Raw genomic sequence first — 19,745 nt, 5'->3', positions numbered from 1 at the left:
CACAGCAATGCATCATCAGGGAGGGTGTTCAGCATGGTTAGAAAGATAGTGACAGAGAATAGAACAAGGATGGACAATTCAACCCTTAACTCAACAATGAGTAGATGAGTGTTATGTGTGTGTATATGTGTAAATAAATGAACACTGAAATTCAAGTATTTATTTTATATATATATATATATATATATATATATATATATATATATATATATATATATCCATCCATCCATTTTCTACCGCTTATTCCCTTCGGGGTCGCGGGGATAGATATATATATATATATATATATATATATATATATATATATATGTATGTATGTATGTATCATCAGAAATATCCTGATGATTGAGGGAACCCCTCATGAAACAGGCCTGTAGAGATGAAGTAGTCTTGTGATTTTTTTTCCCACACATACATATATTGCGCTCTACTACGGTATCGAGCACTATTTTTTGGATAACCTTATTATGACATATATATATATATATATATATATATATATATATATATATATATGAAATACTTGACTTGGTGAATTCTAGCTGTAAATATACTCCTCCCCTCTTAACCACGCCCCCGCCCCAACCACGCCCCCCGCACCCACCCCCCACCTCCCGTCCCGAAATTGGAGGTCTCAAGGTTGGCAAGTATGGCTTAAATAGTCCCTCTGATTAGTGCTCGGAAAACAGGTGAGCGTCCCGAGCACCAATCAGAGACAGGTGGAAACAATAAGCACTCATGGTAACTAAAAGCAAACAAGGGTGCACAAAAACAGGAACTAAGGGAGTCCAAAACTAACAGAATATGACAAAAACATGATCCGGGCCACAGATCATGACACATTATAACACTTATATAAGGCTTTTTGCGGCTCCAGACAGATTTTTATTTTTGTATTTTTGGTCCAATATGTCTCTTTAAACATTTTGGGTTGAAAGAGACATATTGGACTAAAAATACAAAATGCGCTAGATGGAGCACCAACAGTTTGACAATAACTACTCCAGGCATTCGCATAAAGGTTGCAGGTTAATTGGTATTTGATGGGAAATACATGACTAGATAAATCCAATGACTTTCTCTCTGTTGCTGCATTTTCCGTTCAACTTTTTAAATCAAATTTCCACTCGAGAGTGAATTTGTGCAATGAACCCAACATCCGCGCCGTTGATATCAAACATTTACCAACCTTTCTTTGAAGTCCAAGAAGATCTTTCCCAGGCCATTTCCTCCAGTGACCATGTTGAGGTCGATGGCTCGGAGGAGGGCAAAGTGTACTTTGATCACGTCCTGAGGAGGAGAACTTTTGTTAATCTTTGCTTCCTGGCGAGTGCATGCAAGGAATACATTGTTGGATTTGTTACAGTTTTCTAAGTTTGACACTGAAAAATGTTATGAAATTGCAGATGCATAATAACTATTTTCAGGGACCGTGCTGTGTGTCAGACCTGGGCAAATTAAGCTTTTCAATCTGGCCCGCCGAACATTCCCAAATACTTATTTTGTATCTTTAAAGGGGAACATTATCACAATTTCAGAATGGTTAAAACCATTAAAAATCAGTTCCCAGTGGCTTATTATATTTTTCGAAGTTTTTTTCAAAATTTTACCCATCACGCAATATCCCTAAAAAAAAGCTTCAAAGTGCCTGATTTTAACCACCCGTCCATTTTCCTGTGACGTCACATAGTGAAGCCAACACAAACAAACATGGCGGAAAGAACAGCAAGCTATAGCGACATTAGCTCGGATTCAGACTCGGATTTCAGCGGCTTAAGCGATTCAACAGATTACGAATGTATTGAAAAATAATAATGAAAAAAGCAGACTTCTTTCTTATAAAACTGGGAACAATTTCTCATATTATTTTTGTTTCTGTAATATTGCAATATTTTCTTGTAAAATTATTACTTTTTTACTTTTTTAATGTAAAAATATTACTTTTTTTATGTAAAATGTTATGTATTAATGCAAAATTGTGACATTTGTTATATAAAATTCTGACTAGTATCGCAATATTGCCACTTTGTTCGTTGTTCTTGTAAAATAGTGACATTTTGGTCATAATTTTGCCAAGTAAAAATTCCGATTATTATTATAATATTGCTAACATTTGATAGTTTTCTTATAAAATTGTGACTTTTGTCGAGTAAAATTACGACTCTTTTCATAATAATACCAACATTTTCAGTTTTTCTTGTAAAATTGGGACTGTTTTTGAGTAAAATTCCAACTTTTTATCATAATATTGCACAAATGTTCAGTTGTTCTTGTAAAATGTTGACTTGCGTTGAGTAAAATGACGACTTTTATTATAATACTGCCAAAATTCTAAGTTTTTCTTGTGAAATTCCAACTCATTTTCCACAACAAGAATTATTATATTTACATAGTATGCATATATTATTAATGTTGTAAATACAAATCTTTATATATCTAGAAAGGGTGGTCCTAAAGAGGTAGGCATTTTTCAGAGGTCTCAAGAAGGTAAAAAATACAAGAATGTGTGTGTGTGTGTGTGTGTGTGTGTGTGTGTGTGTGTGTGTGTGTGTGTGTGTGTGTGTGTGTGTGTGTGTGTATACCAGCCTCTAGACACATTTTTTTCTCTAAATTTGGCGCCCAAATTGTCATTTCTGTCATGTCTGTGTGATCATGTTTTTGTTTTGGTCATGTTCGGTTTTGTTTTTGGACTTTTTGTGCACTTTTGTTTACTTCCTTGTTTTGTAGTTATAGTGTTTTAATAAAAATGTACTTACATTCCCGTCTCGCCCGAGCCAACTTTCCGTTGCATCCCGGAAAAGCAAACACCCAGGACCAAGTCCCACGCCAAGACCAAGACCCGTCGCCTGACTCACCACGCCGAGCTTCCACGCCTGCCACGATGACGACGCGCCTGCCTCCTCGTCGGCCACGGATATGGTCGCTACCTGGTCGCCCGCCAGACCAAGTGGCCCCGAATCCACCGAGGCATAGTCATGTAGCGGCGGCGAGTGGAACGCCGCTGCAGCAGGCGAGGTGGGCGACCCGGGACGGGCCACATCCGTGGCCGACTGGGAGGTGGGCGCACTTGGCGTGGCAGGCGTGGAAGCTCGGCGTGGCGCGTCAGGCGACGGGTCTTGGTCTTGGCGTGGGACTTGGTCCTGGGTGTTTTGCTTTTCCGGGATGCGACGGAAAGTTGGCTCGGGCGAGACAGGAATGTAAGTACATTTTTATTTAAACACTATAACTACAAAACAAGGAAGTAAACAAAAGGCGCGCACAATGGCGGAGAACAAACTATGAAACCAAAAAGACTATAAACATGGAACAAAAACTTCACTTTGGCATGGGACATGAAGCAGGATCTAAGAGGATGAAGAGTGTGTAGAGCATAATTGTGGGATGTCGTCAGAACGACAAACTGAAAACAATGAACTTAAATACTATAGACATGATTAACGAAAACAGGTGCGTGACTCAAAACGTGAAACAGGTGCGTGACGTGACAGGTGAAAACTAATGGTTGCTATGGTGACAAAACAAAAGTGCAGAAAAAGTCCAAAAACAAAACCGAACATGACCAAAACAAAAACATGATCACACAGACATGACCATTTCTAAGATCGGTGAATAAAAGTATTGTGATATCTCGATTTTCGCACGCCCTAATTTTTATATGCTTCAGTTTTCGACTTAAGTCTTCGCCAAAAAATTGCCCCATGTTACCATATACCCTCTCGGATATTGTATGGCCAAATTTTCGTGTCACAAAGTTCGTTTTCTTCTGCATCGTTTCGTGAAATTAAGTGCCCAAACAAAGAATCTTGCGTCCCTCTGCTTATTTTAATTGCAAAATAATCCACCATGTGGCCAGAGGTATCTTAGATTACTTACCATAGTAACTAATTCGATTACCGTAGTAACTAGTATATCATGCAAAAGTGAAGATTCCAACCATTGAAATACTTTGTATAGTTCAAGACTTACGGCCATTAGAAAACATCACTGCACATCATAATGGCAGCTACACTTTCCATCTTAAATATCTAAAAAAATAGAAAATATGTGATGTACCATATGGTACCTGTATGCCTGTTTAAAAAAAATTCTAACCATAACATATTATTCTCATTCCGTCATGACTTGGTCCTGGGGTTTAGTTTTTCTCGAAGGCAACGGAAAGTTGGCTCGGGCGAGACGGGAATGAAGGAACATTTAGGACCAAGTCATGACAGTATGTCGTCAGCCCGACAAACTGAAAACAATGAACTTAAATACTATAGACATGATTAACGAAAACAGGTGCGTGACTCAAAATGTGAAACAGGTGCGTGACGTGACAGGTGAAAACTAATGGTTACTATGGTGACAAAACAAAAGTGCACAAAAAGTCCAAAAACAAAACCGAACATGACCAAAAACAAAAACATGATCACACAGACCTGACACATTCATTCATTCACAGATCCAGGTGTGCTGCACAGCTCACTCACCTCAAGGTTAACGAAGATCGCCTCCATGTCCTGCGGACTCAAGATGTGTCTCAGCGGGATCATGTAGTTCTTAAGGGGGAAACAGTCATTGGAAAAACTGTTACTTTTTATGCATATACTGTACAAAACTCAAAACCAGTGAAGTTGGTACGTTGTGTAAATGGTAAATAAAAACAAAATACAATGATTTGCAAATCTTTTTCAACTTATATTCAATTAAATAGACTGCAAAGACAAGATATTTAATGTTCCAACAGGTAAACTTTGTTATTTTTTGCAAATGTTCGCTCAATTGGAATTTGATGCATGCAACATGTTTCAAAAAAGCTGGCACAAGTGGCAAAAAAGACTGAGAAAGTCGAGGAATGCTCATCAAGCACTTATTTGGAACATCCCACAGGTGAACAGGCTTTTTGGGAACAGGTGGGTGCCATGATTAGGTATAAAAGCAGCTTCCATGAAATGCTCAGTCATTCACAAACAAGGACGGGGCGAGGGTCACCACTTTGAGAACAAATGTGTGAGCAAATTGTCCAACAGTTTAGGTACAACATTTCTCAACCAGCTATTGCAAGGAATTTAGGGATTTCACTGAGAGAATCTGGAGAAATCACTGCACGTAACATTGAATGCCCGTGACCTTTGATCCGTCAGGCGGTACTGCATCAAAAAGCGACATTAGTGTGTAAAGGATATCACCACGTGGGCTCAGGAACACCTCAGAAAACAACTGTCAGTAACTACAATCAGTCGCTACATCTGCAAGTGCAAGTTAAAACCCTACTATGCGAAGAGAAAGCCATTTATCAACAACACCCAGGAACCCAGAAATGCCAGCGGCTTCGCTGTGCATGAGCTCACCAAAGATGGACTGATGCAAAGTGGAAAAGTTTCAAAAGGTTCAGAGAATCCGGAGAAACTGTACGTAAGCGGCAATGCCCGTGACCTTCCATCCCGTCAAAAACACGACGTCAGTGTGTAAAGGATATCACCACATGGGCCCAGGAACCCTTCAGCAAACCACTGTCAGTAACTACAGTTGGTCGCTACAGTCGCTACATCTGTAAGTGCAAGTTAAAACCCTACTATGCAAAGCCAAAGCCATTTATCAACAACACCCAGGAACCCAGAAATGCCGGCGCCTTCGCTGGGCACGAGCTCACCAAAGATGGACTGATGCAAAGTGGAAAAGTTTCAAAAGGTTCAGAGAATATGGAGAAACTGTACGTAAGCGGCAATGCCCGTGACCTTCCATCCCGTCAAAAACACGACGTCAGTGTGTAAAGGATATCACCACATGGGCTCAGGAACACTTCAGAAAACAACTGTCAGTAACTACAATTGGTCGCTACATCTGTAAGTGCAAGTTAAAACCCGAAGCGAAAGCCATTTATCAACAACACCCAGGAACCCAGAAATGCCGGCGGCTTCGCTGGGCATGAGCTCACCAAAGATGGACTGATGCAAAGTGGGAAAGTTTCAAAAGGTTCAGAGAATCTGGAGAAATCGTACGTAACAATGTCGCTAAAGTTTGGTTAATATACACGTCTAAATGCTGCATTATTGGTGGGTTTTTCGATATTTTTAGAGTGCTTTATAGGTGGATTAGATGAATCTCAATTACATGCATTGGTAGCCACCTTGTACTAGCAGTTTTTCACTCTTTAGAACAGACCTGGGCATTCGGCGGCCCGCGGGCCACATCCGGCCCTTTGTGCGACCCTGTCGGGCCCGCGTGAGGCCAATCATAAATTAAAAAATGAATTTAAAAAAGTATCTATGTCGAGTGTGCAGTACAACAGTGCTGCTTTTGTTTTGAAAAGCGTTATTTGTATTACTTCCGTGTGGACGTATGCTCATGAGCTCATCAAAGATGGACTGATGCAAAGTGGAAAAGTTTCAAAAGGTTCAGAGAATCCGGAGAAACTGTACGTAAGCGGCAATGCCCGTGACCTTCCATCCCGTCAAAAACACGACGTCATTGTGTAAAGGATATCACCACATGGGCCCAGGAACCCTTCAGCAAACCACTGTCAGTAACTACAATTGGTCGCTACAGTCGCTACATCTGTAAGTACAAGTTAAAACCCTACTATGCAAAGCGAAAGCCATTTATCAACAACACCCAGGAACCCAGAAATGCCGGCGGCTTCGCTGGGCGTGAGCTCATCAAAGATGGACTGATGCAAAGTGGGAAAGTTTCAAAAGGTTCAGAGAATCTGGAGAAACTGTACGTAAGACCTTCCATCCCATCAAAAACACGACGTCAGTGTGTAAAGGATATCACCACATGGGCTCAGGAACCCTTCAGCAAACCACTGTCGGTAACTACAGTTGGTCGCTACAGTCGCTACATCTGTAAGTGCAAGTTAAAACCCTACTATGCGAAGCCAAAGCCATTTATCAACAACACCCAGGAACCCAGAAATGCCGGGGGCTTCGCCGGGCGTGAGCTCACCAAAGATGGACTGATGCAAAGTGGAAAAGTTTCAAAAGGTTCAGAGAATCCGGAGAAACTGTACGTAAGCGGCAATGCCCGTGACCTTCCATCCCGTCAAAAACACGACGTCAGTGTGTAAAGGATATCACCACATGGGCTCAGGAACACTTCAGAAAACAACTGTCAGTAACTACAATTGGTCGCTACATCTGTAAGTGCAAGTTAAAACCCGAAGCGAAAGCCATTTATCAACAACACCCAGGAACCCAGAAATGCCGGCGGCTTCGCTGGGCATGAGCTCACCAAAGATGGACTGATGCAAAGTGGGAAAGTTTCAAAAGGTTCAGAGAATCTGGAGAAATCGTACGTAACAATGTCGCTAAAGTTTGGTTAATATACACGTCTAAATGCTGCATTATTGGTGGGTTTTTCGATATTTTTAGAGTGCTTTATAGGTGGATTAGATGAATCTCAATTACATGCATTGGTAGCCACCTTATACTAGCAGTTTTTCACTCTTTAGAACAGACCTGGGCATTCGGCGGCCCGCGGGCCACATCCGGCCCTTTGTGCGACCCTGTCCGGCCCGCGTGAGGCCAATCATAAATTAAAAAATACATTTAAAAAAGTATCTATGTCGAGTGTGCAGTACAACAGTGCTGCTTTTGTTTTGAAAAGCGTTATTTGTATTACTTCCGTGTGGACGTATGCTCATGAGCTCATCAAAGATGGACTGATGCAAAGTGGAAAAGTTTCAAAAGGTTCAGAGAATCCGGAGAAACTGTACGTAAGCGGCAATGCCCGTGACCTCCATCCCGTCAAAAACACGACGTCGGTGTGTAAAGGATATCACCACATGGGCTCAGGAACCCTTCAGCAAACCACTGTCAGTAACTACAGTTGGTCGCTACAGTCGCTACATCTGTAAGTGCAAGTTAAAACCCTACTATGCGAAGCGAAAGCCATTTATCAACAACACCCAGGAACCCAGAAATGCCGGCGGCTTCTCCGGGCGTGAGCTCACCAAAGATGGACTGATGCAAAGTGGAAAAGTTTCAAAAGGTTCAGAGAATCTGGAGAAACTGTACGTAAGACCTTCCATCCCATCAAAAACACGACGTCAGTGTGTAAAGGATATCACCACATGGGCCCAGGAACCCTTCAGCAAACCACTGTCAGTAACTACAGTTGGTCGCTACAGTCGCTACATCTGTAAGTGCAAGTTAAAAACCCTACTATGCAAAGCCAAAGCCATTTATCAACAACACCCAGGAACCCAGAAATGCCGGCGGCTTCGCCGGGCGTGAGCTTACCAAAGATGGACTGATGCAAAGTGGGAAAGTTTCAAAAGGTTCAGAGAATCTGGAGAAACTGTACGTAAGACCTTCCATCCCATCAAAAACACGACGTCAGTGTGTAAAGGATATCACCACATGGGCCCAGGAACCCTTCAGCAAACCACTGTCAGCAACTACAGTTGGTCGCTACAGTCGCTACATCTGTAAGTGCAAGTTAAAAACCCTACTATGCGAAGCGAAAGCCATTTATCAACAACACCCAGGAACCCAGAAATGCCGGCGGCTTTGCTGGGCGTGAGCTCACCAAAGATGGACTGATGCAAAGTGGAAAAGTTTCAAAAGGTTCAGAGAATCTGGAGAAATTGTACGTAAGCGGCAATGCCCGTGACCTTCCATCCCGTCAAAAACACGACGTCAGTGTGTAAAGGATATCACCACATGGGCTCAGGAACTCTTCAGCAAACCACTGTCAGTAACTACAGTTGGTCGCTACAGTCGCTACATCTGTAAGTGCAAGTTAAAACCCTACTATGCGAAGCCAAAGCCATTTATCAACAACACCCAGGAACCCAGAAATGCCGGCGGCTTTGCCGGGCGTGAGCTCACCAAAGATGGACTGATGCAAAGTGGGAAAGTTTCAAAAGGTTCAGAGAATCTGGAGAAACTGTACGTAAGACCTTCCATCCCATCAAAAACAGGACGTCAGTGTGTAAAGGATATCACCACATGGGCTCAGGAACCCTTCAGCAAACCACTGTCGGTAACTACAGTTGGTCGCTACAGTCGCTACATCTGTAAGTGCAAGTTAAAACCCTACTATGCGAAGCGAAAGCCATTTATCAACAACACCCAGGAACCCAGAAATGCCGGCGGCTTCGCTGGGCGTGAGCTCACCAAAGATGGACTGATGCAAAGTGGAAAAGTTTCAAAAGGTTCAGAGGATCTGGAGAAACTGTACGTAAGACCTTCCATCCCATCAAAAACACGACGTCAGTGTGTAAAGGATATCACCACATGGGCTCAGGAACCCTTCAGCAAACCACTGTCAGTAACTACAGTTGGTCGCTACAGTCGCTACATCTGTAAGTGCAAGTTAAAACCCTACTATGCAAAGCCAAAGCCATTTATCAACAACACCCAGAAACGCCGCCGGCTTCGCTGGGCCCGAGCTCATCTAAAATGGACTTATGCAAAATGGAAAAAGTGTTCTGTGGTCTGACGAATCCACATTTATTTATTTTTTTTGGAAACTGTGGACTGGTTTGGGGTTTTCTACATTTATTTCACTTACGTATCCTGAAGAGAAAAAAAAAAAAACCTGCCCATGCTACAACTTTATGGCTGTCACATTCCATCATCATAATAACAACAAATAGATCAACACCAAAGCACTGAAGGCTTTATTAACCCCAACTCAATTAAGCTTAACGAGTCCTGTGATCATAAGGAGGTTGTTTATTCTCATTTAGTCTGGTGTTGGGGTGATGCGGGGAACACAGGGCACACATTTTGTTTAATGAAATTAGCGCGGCGCCTGATTTGTTTCTCTCCATCACCTTGCGAATGAAATCTGTCGACACATAAAAAGTGATGTGTTAGCAGCGAGCGCCCGTCTCCGCGAGGCCTCCTGAATAAAACGAGGGCGTGGAGGCTTAACGGAGTGGGTTTGCATTGCAAAGGAACGTGCATGGTTCGATATAAGTACGTTTAAACGCACACTGACCATTTAAGTACACTTGAAAGGCATATTTATTCTTTATTTAAATCTCCTGCATTGGATCTTGTTAGATTGTCTGAGTGTACCTAATTATATGGATGTTAATGTGTGTTCTTGTATTTCTACCCTTCTTGAGACATCAACAAGGAAAAGTACCTTCCATATGAGGAGGTGTGAACAAGTTAGGACATAAATCATGGTCCCAATACGGAAAACCATTGCATCTAATAGAGAATGTCTCATTTGCACCCCCTAGTGGTGAAATCTATCAAAATTAGGGTGGTCCCAAAAACATTGACTGTCAACATATGAAATAACAAGTGTGTGTAAAAAAAATAAAAAAATAAAGAGCTCCCCTCTGGCCAACATATGTAATAACAAGTGTGTGTAATAAATTGAAATTCGCCCCCTTAGGCCAAAATTTATTTAAGAAAATAAATAAATATGTAAATAGAGACATACTGTAATAACATGAAGTAAATAAGGAAGATTAAAAAACAATTACAAACAAACAAATCAATTTAACTAAAAGCAGTGTTGACCTCTTTCTTAGAAAAATTATAAGAAAATTATAATTATAATTTTAAAGTAAAATTATTTTTTTTTAATGTAAAATTATTACTTATAAGTTATTAATGCAAAATGGTGCAATTTGTCATATAAAATTCTGACTTGTATCACAATATTGCCAATTTATTTGTTGTTCTTGTAAAATAGTGACATTTTTTGAGTAAAATTATGACTTTTGTCATAATTTTGCCAAGTATTATAATATTGCCTACATTTTTAAGTTTTCTTATTCAATTGTGACTTTTATCGAGTAAAATTCCAACTTTTATCGTAATATTGCACAAATGTTCAGTTTTTCTTGTAGCATTTTGACTTGCGTTGAGTACAATTACGACTTTTATTATAATACTGCCAAATTTCTAAGTTTTTCTTGTGAAATTGTGACCTTTTTCTTGTGGAATTCCAACTAATTTTTCACAACAAGCGTTTTTATATTTACATAAATGAATAAATAAGGAAGATTAAAAAACAATTACAAACAAACAAAAAACACAAAACAATCGAACTAAAAGCAGTGTCGACCTCTTTCTTAGAATATTATAAGAAAATTATAATTATAATTTTAAAGTAAAATTATTAATTTTTTTATGTAAAATTATTACTTATAAGTTATTAATGCAAAATGGTGCAATTTGTCATATAAAATTCTGACTTGTATCACAATATTGCCAATATATTTGATGTTCTTGTAAAATAGTGACATTTTATGAGTAAAATTCCGATTAGTATTATAATATTGCCTACATTTTTAAGTTTTCTTATTCAATTGTGACTTTTATCGAGTAAAATTACGACTCTTTCCTTTAAGCTTTTCTTGTAACATTTTGACTTGCGTTGAGTACAATTACGACTTTTATTATAATACTGCCAAATTTCTAAGTTTTTCTTGTGAAATTGTGACCTTTTTCTTGTGAAATTCCAACTAATTTTTCACAACAAGCGTTTTTATATTTACATAAATGAATAAATAAGGAAGATTTAAAAACAATTACAAACAAACAAAAAACACAAAACAATCGAACTAAAAGCAGTGTCGACCTCTTTCTTAGAAAAATTATAAGAAAATTATAATTATAATTTTAAAGTAAAATTATTACTTTTTTCATGTAAAATTATTACTTATAAGTTATTAATGCAAAATGGTGCAATTTGTCATATAAAATTCTGACTTGTATCACAATATTGCCAATTTATTTGTTGTTCCTGTAAAATAGTGACATTTTTTGAGTAAAATTATGACTTTTGTCATAATTTTGCCAAGTATTATAATATTGCCTACATTTTTAAGTTTTGTTATTCAATTGTGACATTTATCGAGTAAAATTCCAACTTTTATCGTAATATTGCACAAATGTTCAGTTTTTCTTGTAGCATTTTGACTTGCGTTGAGTACAATTACGACTTTTATTATAATACTGCCAAATTTCTAAGTTTTTCTTGTGAAATTGTGACCTTTTTCTTGTGAAATTCCAACTAATTTTTCACAACAAGCGTTTTTATATTTACATAAATGAATAAATAAGGAAGATTAAAAAACAATTACAAACAAACAAAAAAACAAATCAATTGAACTAAAAGCAGTGTTGACCTCTTTCTTAGAAAAATTATAAGAAAATTATAATTATAATTTTAAAGTAAAATTGTAAAAAAAAATTTGTAAAATTATTACTTATAAGTTATTAATGCAAAATGGTGCAAATTGTCATATAAAATTCTGACTTGTATCACAATATTGCCAATTTATTTGTTGTTCCTGTAAAATAGTGACATTTTTGGAGTAAAATTATGACTTTTGTCATAATTTTGCCAAGTATTATAATATTGCCTACATTTTTAAGTTTTCTTATTCAATTGTGACTTTTATCGAGTAAAATTACGACTCTTTCCTTTAAGCTTTTCTTGTAAAATTGCGACTGTTGTTGAGTAAAATTCCAACTTTTATCGTAATATTGCACAAATGTTCAGTTTTTCTTGAAACATTTTGACTTGCGTTGAGTTAAATTACGACTTTTATTATAATACTGCAAAATTGTAAGTTTTTCTTGTGAAATTGTGACCTTTTTTTTGTGAAATTCCGACTAATTTTTCACAACAAGCGTTTTTATATTTACATAAATGAATAGATAATAAGATTTAAAACCAATTACAAACAAACAAACAAAAAATAATAATGAACTAAAAGCAGACTTATTTCTTGTAAAATTGGGAACAATTTCTCATATTATTTTCTGTAATATTGCAATATTTTCTTGTAAGATTATTACTTTTTTAATAAAAAAATTTTACTTATTAATGCAAAATGGTGACATTTGTTGTTTAAAATTTTGACTTGTATCACAATATTAGCAATTTTTTTGTTGTTCTTGTAAAATAGTGACATTTTTTGAGTAAAATTATGACTTTTGTCATAATTTTGCAAAGTAAAATTCCGAATATTATTATAATATTGCCAACATTTTACAGTTGTCTTATAAAATTGTGACTTTTGTCGAGTAAGACTACGACTCTTTCTAAAAATTAACAACATTTTAAGATTTTCTTGTAAAATTGCGACTATTGTTGAGTAAAATTCCAATTTTTATCATAATATCGCACAAATGTTCAGCTTTTCTTGTAGCATTTTGACTTGCGTTGAGTAAAATTACGACTTTTATTATAATACTGCCAAATTTCTAAGTTTTTCTTGTGAAATTGTGACCTTTTTCTTGTGAAATTCCAACTAATTTTTCACAACAAGCGTTTTTATAGTTACATAACAAAATAAATAAATAATAAGATTAAAAACCAATTACAAACAAACAAAACAAAAACAATTAATGAATTAAAAGCAGACTTATTTCTTATAAAATTGGGAACAATTTCTCATATTATTTTTGTTTCTGTAATATTCCAATATTTTCTTGTAAAATTATTACTTTTTTAATGTAAAATTATTACTTATTAATGCAAAATGGTGACATTTGTTATCACAATATTGCCAATGTTCGTTGTTGTTCTTGTAAAACAGTGAATTTTTTTTAAAACAAATTATGACTTTTGTCATAATTTTGCAAAGTAAAATTCCGATTAGTATTATAATATTGCCAAAATTTTTAAGTTTTCTTACAAAATTGTGATTTGGTCTAGTAAAATTACGACTCTTTTCATAATATTGCCAAAATGTTAAGCTTTTCTTGTAAAATTGCGAATGTTATTGAGTTAAATTCCAACTTTTATCATAATATTGCACAAATGTTCAGTTTTTCTTGTGAAAATTTTACTTGCATTGAGTAAAATGACGACTTTTATTATAACACTGCCAAAATTCTAAGTTTTTCTTGTGAAATTTTGACCTTTTTCACAACAAGCGTTTTTATATTTATATAAAAATAAATAAATAATAAGATTAAAAACCAACTACAAACAAACAAACAAACAAAAAATAATGAACTAAAAGCAGACTTCTTTCTTATAAAATTGGGAACAATTTCTCATATTATTTTTGTGTCTGTAATATTGCAATATGTTCTTGTAAAATTATTACTTTTTTATGTAAAATTATTACTTTTTTTTGTAAAATTATTACTTATTAATGCAAAATGATGACATGTGTTATATAAAATTCTGACTTGTATCACAATATTGCCAATGTATTTGTTGTTCTTGTAAAATAGTGACATTTTTGGAGTAAAATTATGACTTGTCATAATTTTGCCAATTAAAAATTCCGATTATTAATATAATATTCCTAACGTTTTAAAGGTTTCTTACAAAATTGTGACTTTTGTCAAGTAAAATTACGACTCTTTTCAAAATATTGCCAAAATATTAAGCTTTCCTTGTAAAATTGGACTGTTGTTGTTGTTCTTGCAACATTTTGACTTGCGTTGAGTAAAATTACGACTTTTATTATAATACTGCCAAAATTCTAAGTTTTTCTTGTGAAATTGTGAACTTTTTCTTGTGAAATTCCAACTAATTTTTCGCAACAAGCGTTTTTATACTTACATAAATAAATAAATGATACAATTAAAAACCAATTACAAACAAACAAACAACACAAAATAATGAACTAAAAGCAGACTTCTTTCTATAAAATTTGGAACAATTTCTCATATTATTTTTGTTTCTGTAATATTGCACTATTTTCTTGTAAAATCATTACTTTTTTATGTAAAATTATTACTTTTTTTTATGTAAAATTATTACTTATTAATGCAAAATGGTGACATTTGTTATATAAAATTCTGACTTGTATCACAATATTGCCAATTTTTTTTTTGTTCTTGTAAAATAGTGACAAACAAACAAACCAAAAAAAAAAGAAAAAGAACTAAAAGCAGACTTCTTTCTATAAAATTTGGAACAATTTCTCATATTATTTTTGTTTCTGTAGTATTCCAATATTTTCTTGTAAAATTATTACTTTTTTAATGTAAAATTATTACTTATTAACGCAAAATGGTGACATTTGTTATATAAAATTCTGACTTGTATCACAATATTGCCAATGTATTTGTTGTTCTTGTAAAATAGTGACATTTTTGGAGTAAAATTATGACTTGTCATAATTTTGCCAATTAAAAATTCCGATTATTATTATAATATTGCTAACATTTTAAAGGTTTCTTACAAAATTGTGACTTTTGTCGAGTAAAATTACGACTCTTTTCAAAATATTGCCAAAATATTAAGCTTTTCTTGTAATATTGGGACTGTTATTGAGTAAAATTCCAACTTTGTATCATAATATTGCACAAATGTTCAGTTTTTCTTGTAAAATTTTGACTTGCGCCGAGGAAAATGATGACTTTTATTATAATACTGCCAAAATTCTAAGTTTTTCTGGTGAAATTGTGACCATTTTCTTGTGAAATTCCAACTAATTTTTCACAACAAGCGTTTTTATATTTACATAAATAAATAAATAATATGATTAAAAACCAATTACAAACAAACAAACAACAGAAAAATAATGAACTAAAAGCAGACTTCTTTCTATAAAATTGGGAACAATGTCTCATATTATTTTTGTTTCTGTAATATTGCACTATTTTCTTGTAAAATCATTACTTTTTTATGTAAAATTATTACTTTTTTTATGTAAAATTATTACTTATTAATATCAAAATGGTGACATTTGTCATATAAAATTCTGACTTGTATCACAATATTGCCAATTTTTTTGTTGTTCTTGTAAAATAGTGACATTTTTGGAGTAAAATTATGACTTTTGTCATAATCTTGCCAAGTAAAATTCAGATTATTATTATAATATTGCCAACATTTTTAAGTGTCCTTATAAAATTGTGACTTTTGATGAGTGAAATTACGACTCTTAAGCTTTTCTTGTAAAATTGCGACTTTTATTGAGTTAAATTCCAACTTTTATCATAATTTTGCACAAATGTTCAGTTTTTCTCGTAAAATTTTGACTTGCGTTGTGTAAAATGACGACTTTTATTATAATACTGCCAAAATTCTAAGTTTTTCTTGTGAAATTGTGACCTTTTTCTTGTGAAATTCCAACTCATTTTTCACAACAAAAGTTTTTATAGATACATAACTAAATCAATAAATAATAAGATTAAAAACCAATTACAAACAAACAAAACAAAAACAATTAATTAACTAAAAGCAGACTTATGTCTTATAAAATTGGGAACAATTTATCATATTATTTTTGTTTCTGTAATATTGCAATATTTTCTTGTAAAATTATTACTTTTTTAATGTAAAATTATTACTTATTAATGCAAAATGGTGACATTTGTTATCACAATATTGCCAATGTTCGTTGTTGTTCTTGTACAATAGTGAATTTTTTTTAAGTCAAATTATGACTTTTGTCATAATTTTGCCAAGTAAAATTCCGATTATTATTATAATATTGCCAACATTTTTAAGTTTTCTTACAAAATTGTGATTTTGTCTAGTAAAATTACGACTCTTTTCATAATATTGCCAAAATGTTAAGCTTTTCTTGTAAAATTGCGAATGTTATTGAGTTAAATTCCAACTTTTATCATGATATTGCACACATGTTCAGTTTTTCTTGTGAAAATTTTACTTGCATTGAGTAAAATGACGACTTTTATTATAACACTGCCAAAATTATACGTTTTTCTTGTGAAATTTTGACCTTTTTCTTGTGAAATTCCAACTCATTTTTCACAACAAGCGTTTTTATATTTATATACAAATAAATAAATAATAGGATTAAAAACCAATTACAAACAAACAAAAAATAATGAACTAAAAGCAGACTTCTTTCTTATAAAATTGGGAACAATTTCTCATATTATTTTTGTGTCTGTAATATTGCAATATTTTCTTGTAAAATGATTACTTTTTTATGTAAAATTATTCCTTTTTTTATGTATAATTATTACTTATTAATGCAAAATGGTGACATTTGTCATATAAAATTCTGACTTGTATCACAATATTGCCAATTTGTTTGTTGTTCTTGTAAAATAGTGACATTTTTGGAGTAAAATTATGACTTTTGTCATAATCTTGCCAAGTAAAATTCAGATTATTATTATAATATTGCCAACATTTTTAAGTGTTCTTATAAAATTGTGACTTTTGATGAGTGAAATTACGACTCTTAAGCTTTTCTTGTAAAATTGCGACTGTTATTGAGTTAAATTCCAACTTTTATCATAATTTTGCACAAATGTTCAGTTTTTCTCGTAAAATCTTGACTTGCGTTGTGTAAAATGACGACTTTTATTATAATTCTGCCAAAATTCTAAGTTTTTCTTGTGAAATTGTGACCTTTTTCTTGTGAAATTTCAACTCATTTTTCACAACAAAAGTTTTTATAGATACATAACTAAATAAATAAATAATAAGATTAAAAACCAATTACAAACAAACAAAACAAAAACAATTAATGAACTAAAAGCAGACTTGTGTCTTATAAAATTGGGAACAATTTATCATATTATTTTTGTTTCTGTAATATTGCAATATTTTCTTGTAAAATTATTACTTTTTTTATGTAGAATTATTACTTATTAATGCAAAATGGTGACATTTGTTATCACAATATTGCCAATGTTCGTTGTCGTTCTTGTAAAATAGTGATTTTTTTTAAGTCAAATTCTGTGTTTTGTCATAATTTTGCACAAGTAAAATTCCAATTAGTATTATAATATTGCCAACATTTTAAAGTTTTCTTACAAAATTTTGACTTTTGTCTAGTTAAATTCCAACTTTTATCATAATATTGCACAAATGTTAAGCTTTTCTTGTAAAATTTTACTTGCATTGAGTAAAATGACGACTTTTATTATAACACTGCCAAAATTATAAGTTTTTCTTGTGAAATTTTGACCTTTTTCTTGTGAAATTCCAACACATTTTTCACAACAAGCGTTTTTATATTTATATTAAAATTTAGATTAAAAACCAATTACAAACAAACAAACAAACAAAAAATAATGAACTAAAAGCAGACTTCTTTCTTATAAAATTGGGAACAATTTCTCATATTATTTTTGTTTTTGTAATATTGCAATATGTTCTTGTAAAATTATTACTTTTTTATATAAAATTATTACTTTTTTTATGTAAAATTATTACTTATTAATGCAAAATGGTGACATTTGTTATACAAAATTCTGACTTGTATCACAATATTGCCAATGTATTTGTTGTTCTTGTGACATTTTTGGAGTAAAATTATGACTTGTCATAATTTTGCCAATTAAAAATTCCGATTATTATTATAATATTGCTAACATTTTAAAGGTTTCTTCCAAAATTGTGACTTTTGTCGAATAAAATTACGACTCTTTTCAAAATATTGCCAAAATATTAAGCTTTTCTTGTAAAATTGGGACTGTTATTGAGTAAAATTCCAACTTTGTATCATAATATTGCACAAATGTTCAGTTTTTCTTGTAAAATTTTGACTCATTTTCCACAACAAGATTTATTATATTAACATAGTATGTATATATTATTAATGTTGTAAATACAAATCTTTATATATCCAGAAAGGGTGGTCCTAAAGAGGTAGGCGTTTTTTGGAGGTCTCAAGAAGGTAAGAAATACAAGAATGTGTGTGTGTGTGTGTGTGTGTGTGTGTGTGTGTGTGTGTGTGTGTGTGTGTGTGTGTGTGTGTGTGTGTGTGTGTGTGTGTGTGTGTGTGTGTGTGTGTGTGAGTGAGAGAGAGAGAGATGCGCCAAAGCCCGGGGGACCAGCGTCTCATGCTGCGGGCCATCTAATAATAACCATTATTGATCTCTTCCAGTGACATTTGTTGGCTGCCAATAGTGAAGAGGCCCACACAAGCACGAGTCACAGCACACTGTGGTCAAAGAGAGAGAGAAGTCCACCGCCAAACAAGGAAAGACCGTAACTTGAAAAGGGAAGTGACACTGCGGTTGGTTCGTATTTCTCTTGACAAAACCAAAAATCTACTTTTGCAAAAAAGTAGATTTCACAAAGCTACAACGTGGGTTGTCCCGATACCAATATTTTGGTACCGGTACCAAATTGTGTTTCGATACATTTCGATACTTCTGCAAAAAATAATGCAAAAAATTGCATTATTGGCTTCATTTTAACAAAAAATCTTAGGGTACATTAAACATATGTTTATTATTGCAATTGTGTCCTTAAATAAAATAGTGAACATACATTAAGTGTTGGCGACCACTAACGGCAGACTTAGTGAGGGCCAAGTTGGCATACTTGCCAACCTTGAGACCTCCGATTTCGGGAGGTGGGGGGTGGGGGCGTGGTTGAGGGCGTGGTTAAGAGGGGAGGAGTATATTGACAGCTAGAATTCACCAAGTCAAGTATTTCATACATATATATATATATATATATATATATATATATATATATATATATATATATATCTACATCCTGAAAATATGCAAATAAAACTGTGTTTAGATAATTGATACTTCAAACTTGCATAAATAAATATTAAGGAATATAAAATAACTTGGCTTCTGAGAGCTTCAAAATGTAATGAATAAAATGCTAAAGTTGTTGATAAACAAGCAATTATTTTAATAATTAAATATGGTCATTTTAAATGAATTATTATGATAATTTAAAATTAATTATTTCAATTGTGTTTATTTTAAGGTATAATTCTAATGGCTGGATGTAAAAAGGAGTCAAAAAAAATACAAATAAAAATACAATTAATTTTGATGTTTTTAGCAAAATATAGTAAACATTTATTTATTTATTTATTTATTTTAATTAATAAATATATTTATTTTTAGGTAAAATAAACA

General features: G+C 33.8%; 1 protein-coding gene across 9 annotated transcripts in view; it reads right to left on the bottom strand.

Moving 5' to 3' along the window:
- Nucleotides 1-19,745, bottom strand: part of vav2 (vav 2 guanine nucleotide exchange factor) — a 675,751-nt gene that overhangs the window by 120,865 nt on the left and 535,141 nt on the right. For all 9 annotated transcript variants that reach the window (XM_072915349.1, XM_072915351.1, XM_072915350.1 and 6 more), the window contains 2 exons: nucleotides 4,473-4,541; nucleotides 1,190-1,290 (listed from right to left, as the gene is read on the bottom strand). In XM_072915349.1, the coding sequence (XP_072771450.1) occupies nucleotides 1,190-1,290; nucleotides 4,473-4,541 (170 nt within the window). The remainder of the gene's footprint in view (nucleotides 1-1,189; nucleotides 1,291-4,472; nucleotides 4,542-19,745) is intronic.

Source organism: Nerophis lumbriciformis, linkage group LG20, assembly GCF_033978685.3.
Source record: "Nerophis lumbriciformis linkage group LG20, RoL_Nlum_v2.1, whole genome shotgun sequence".
Classification (NCBI taxonomy): domain Eukaryota; kingdom Metazoa; phylum Chordata; class Actinopteri; order Syngnathiformes; family Syngnathidae; genus Nerophis; species Nerophis lumbriciformis.
The sequence above is the reverse complement of the archived record's forward strand: the minus strand, read 5'-3'. Positions and strand labels throughout refer to the sequence as shown.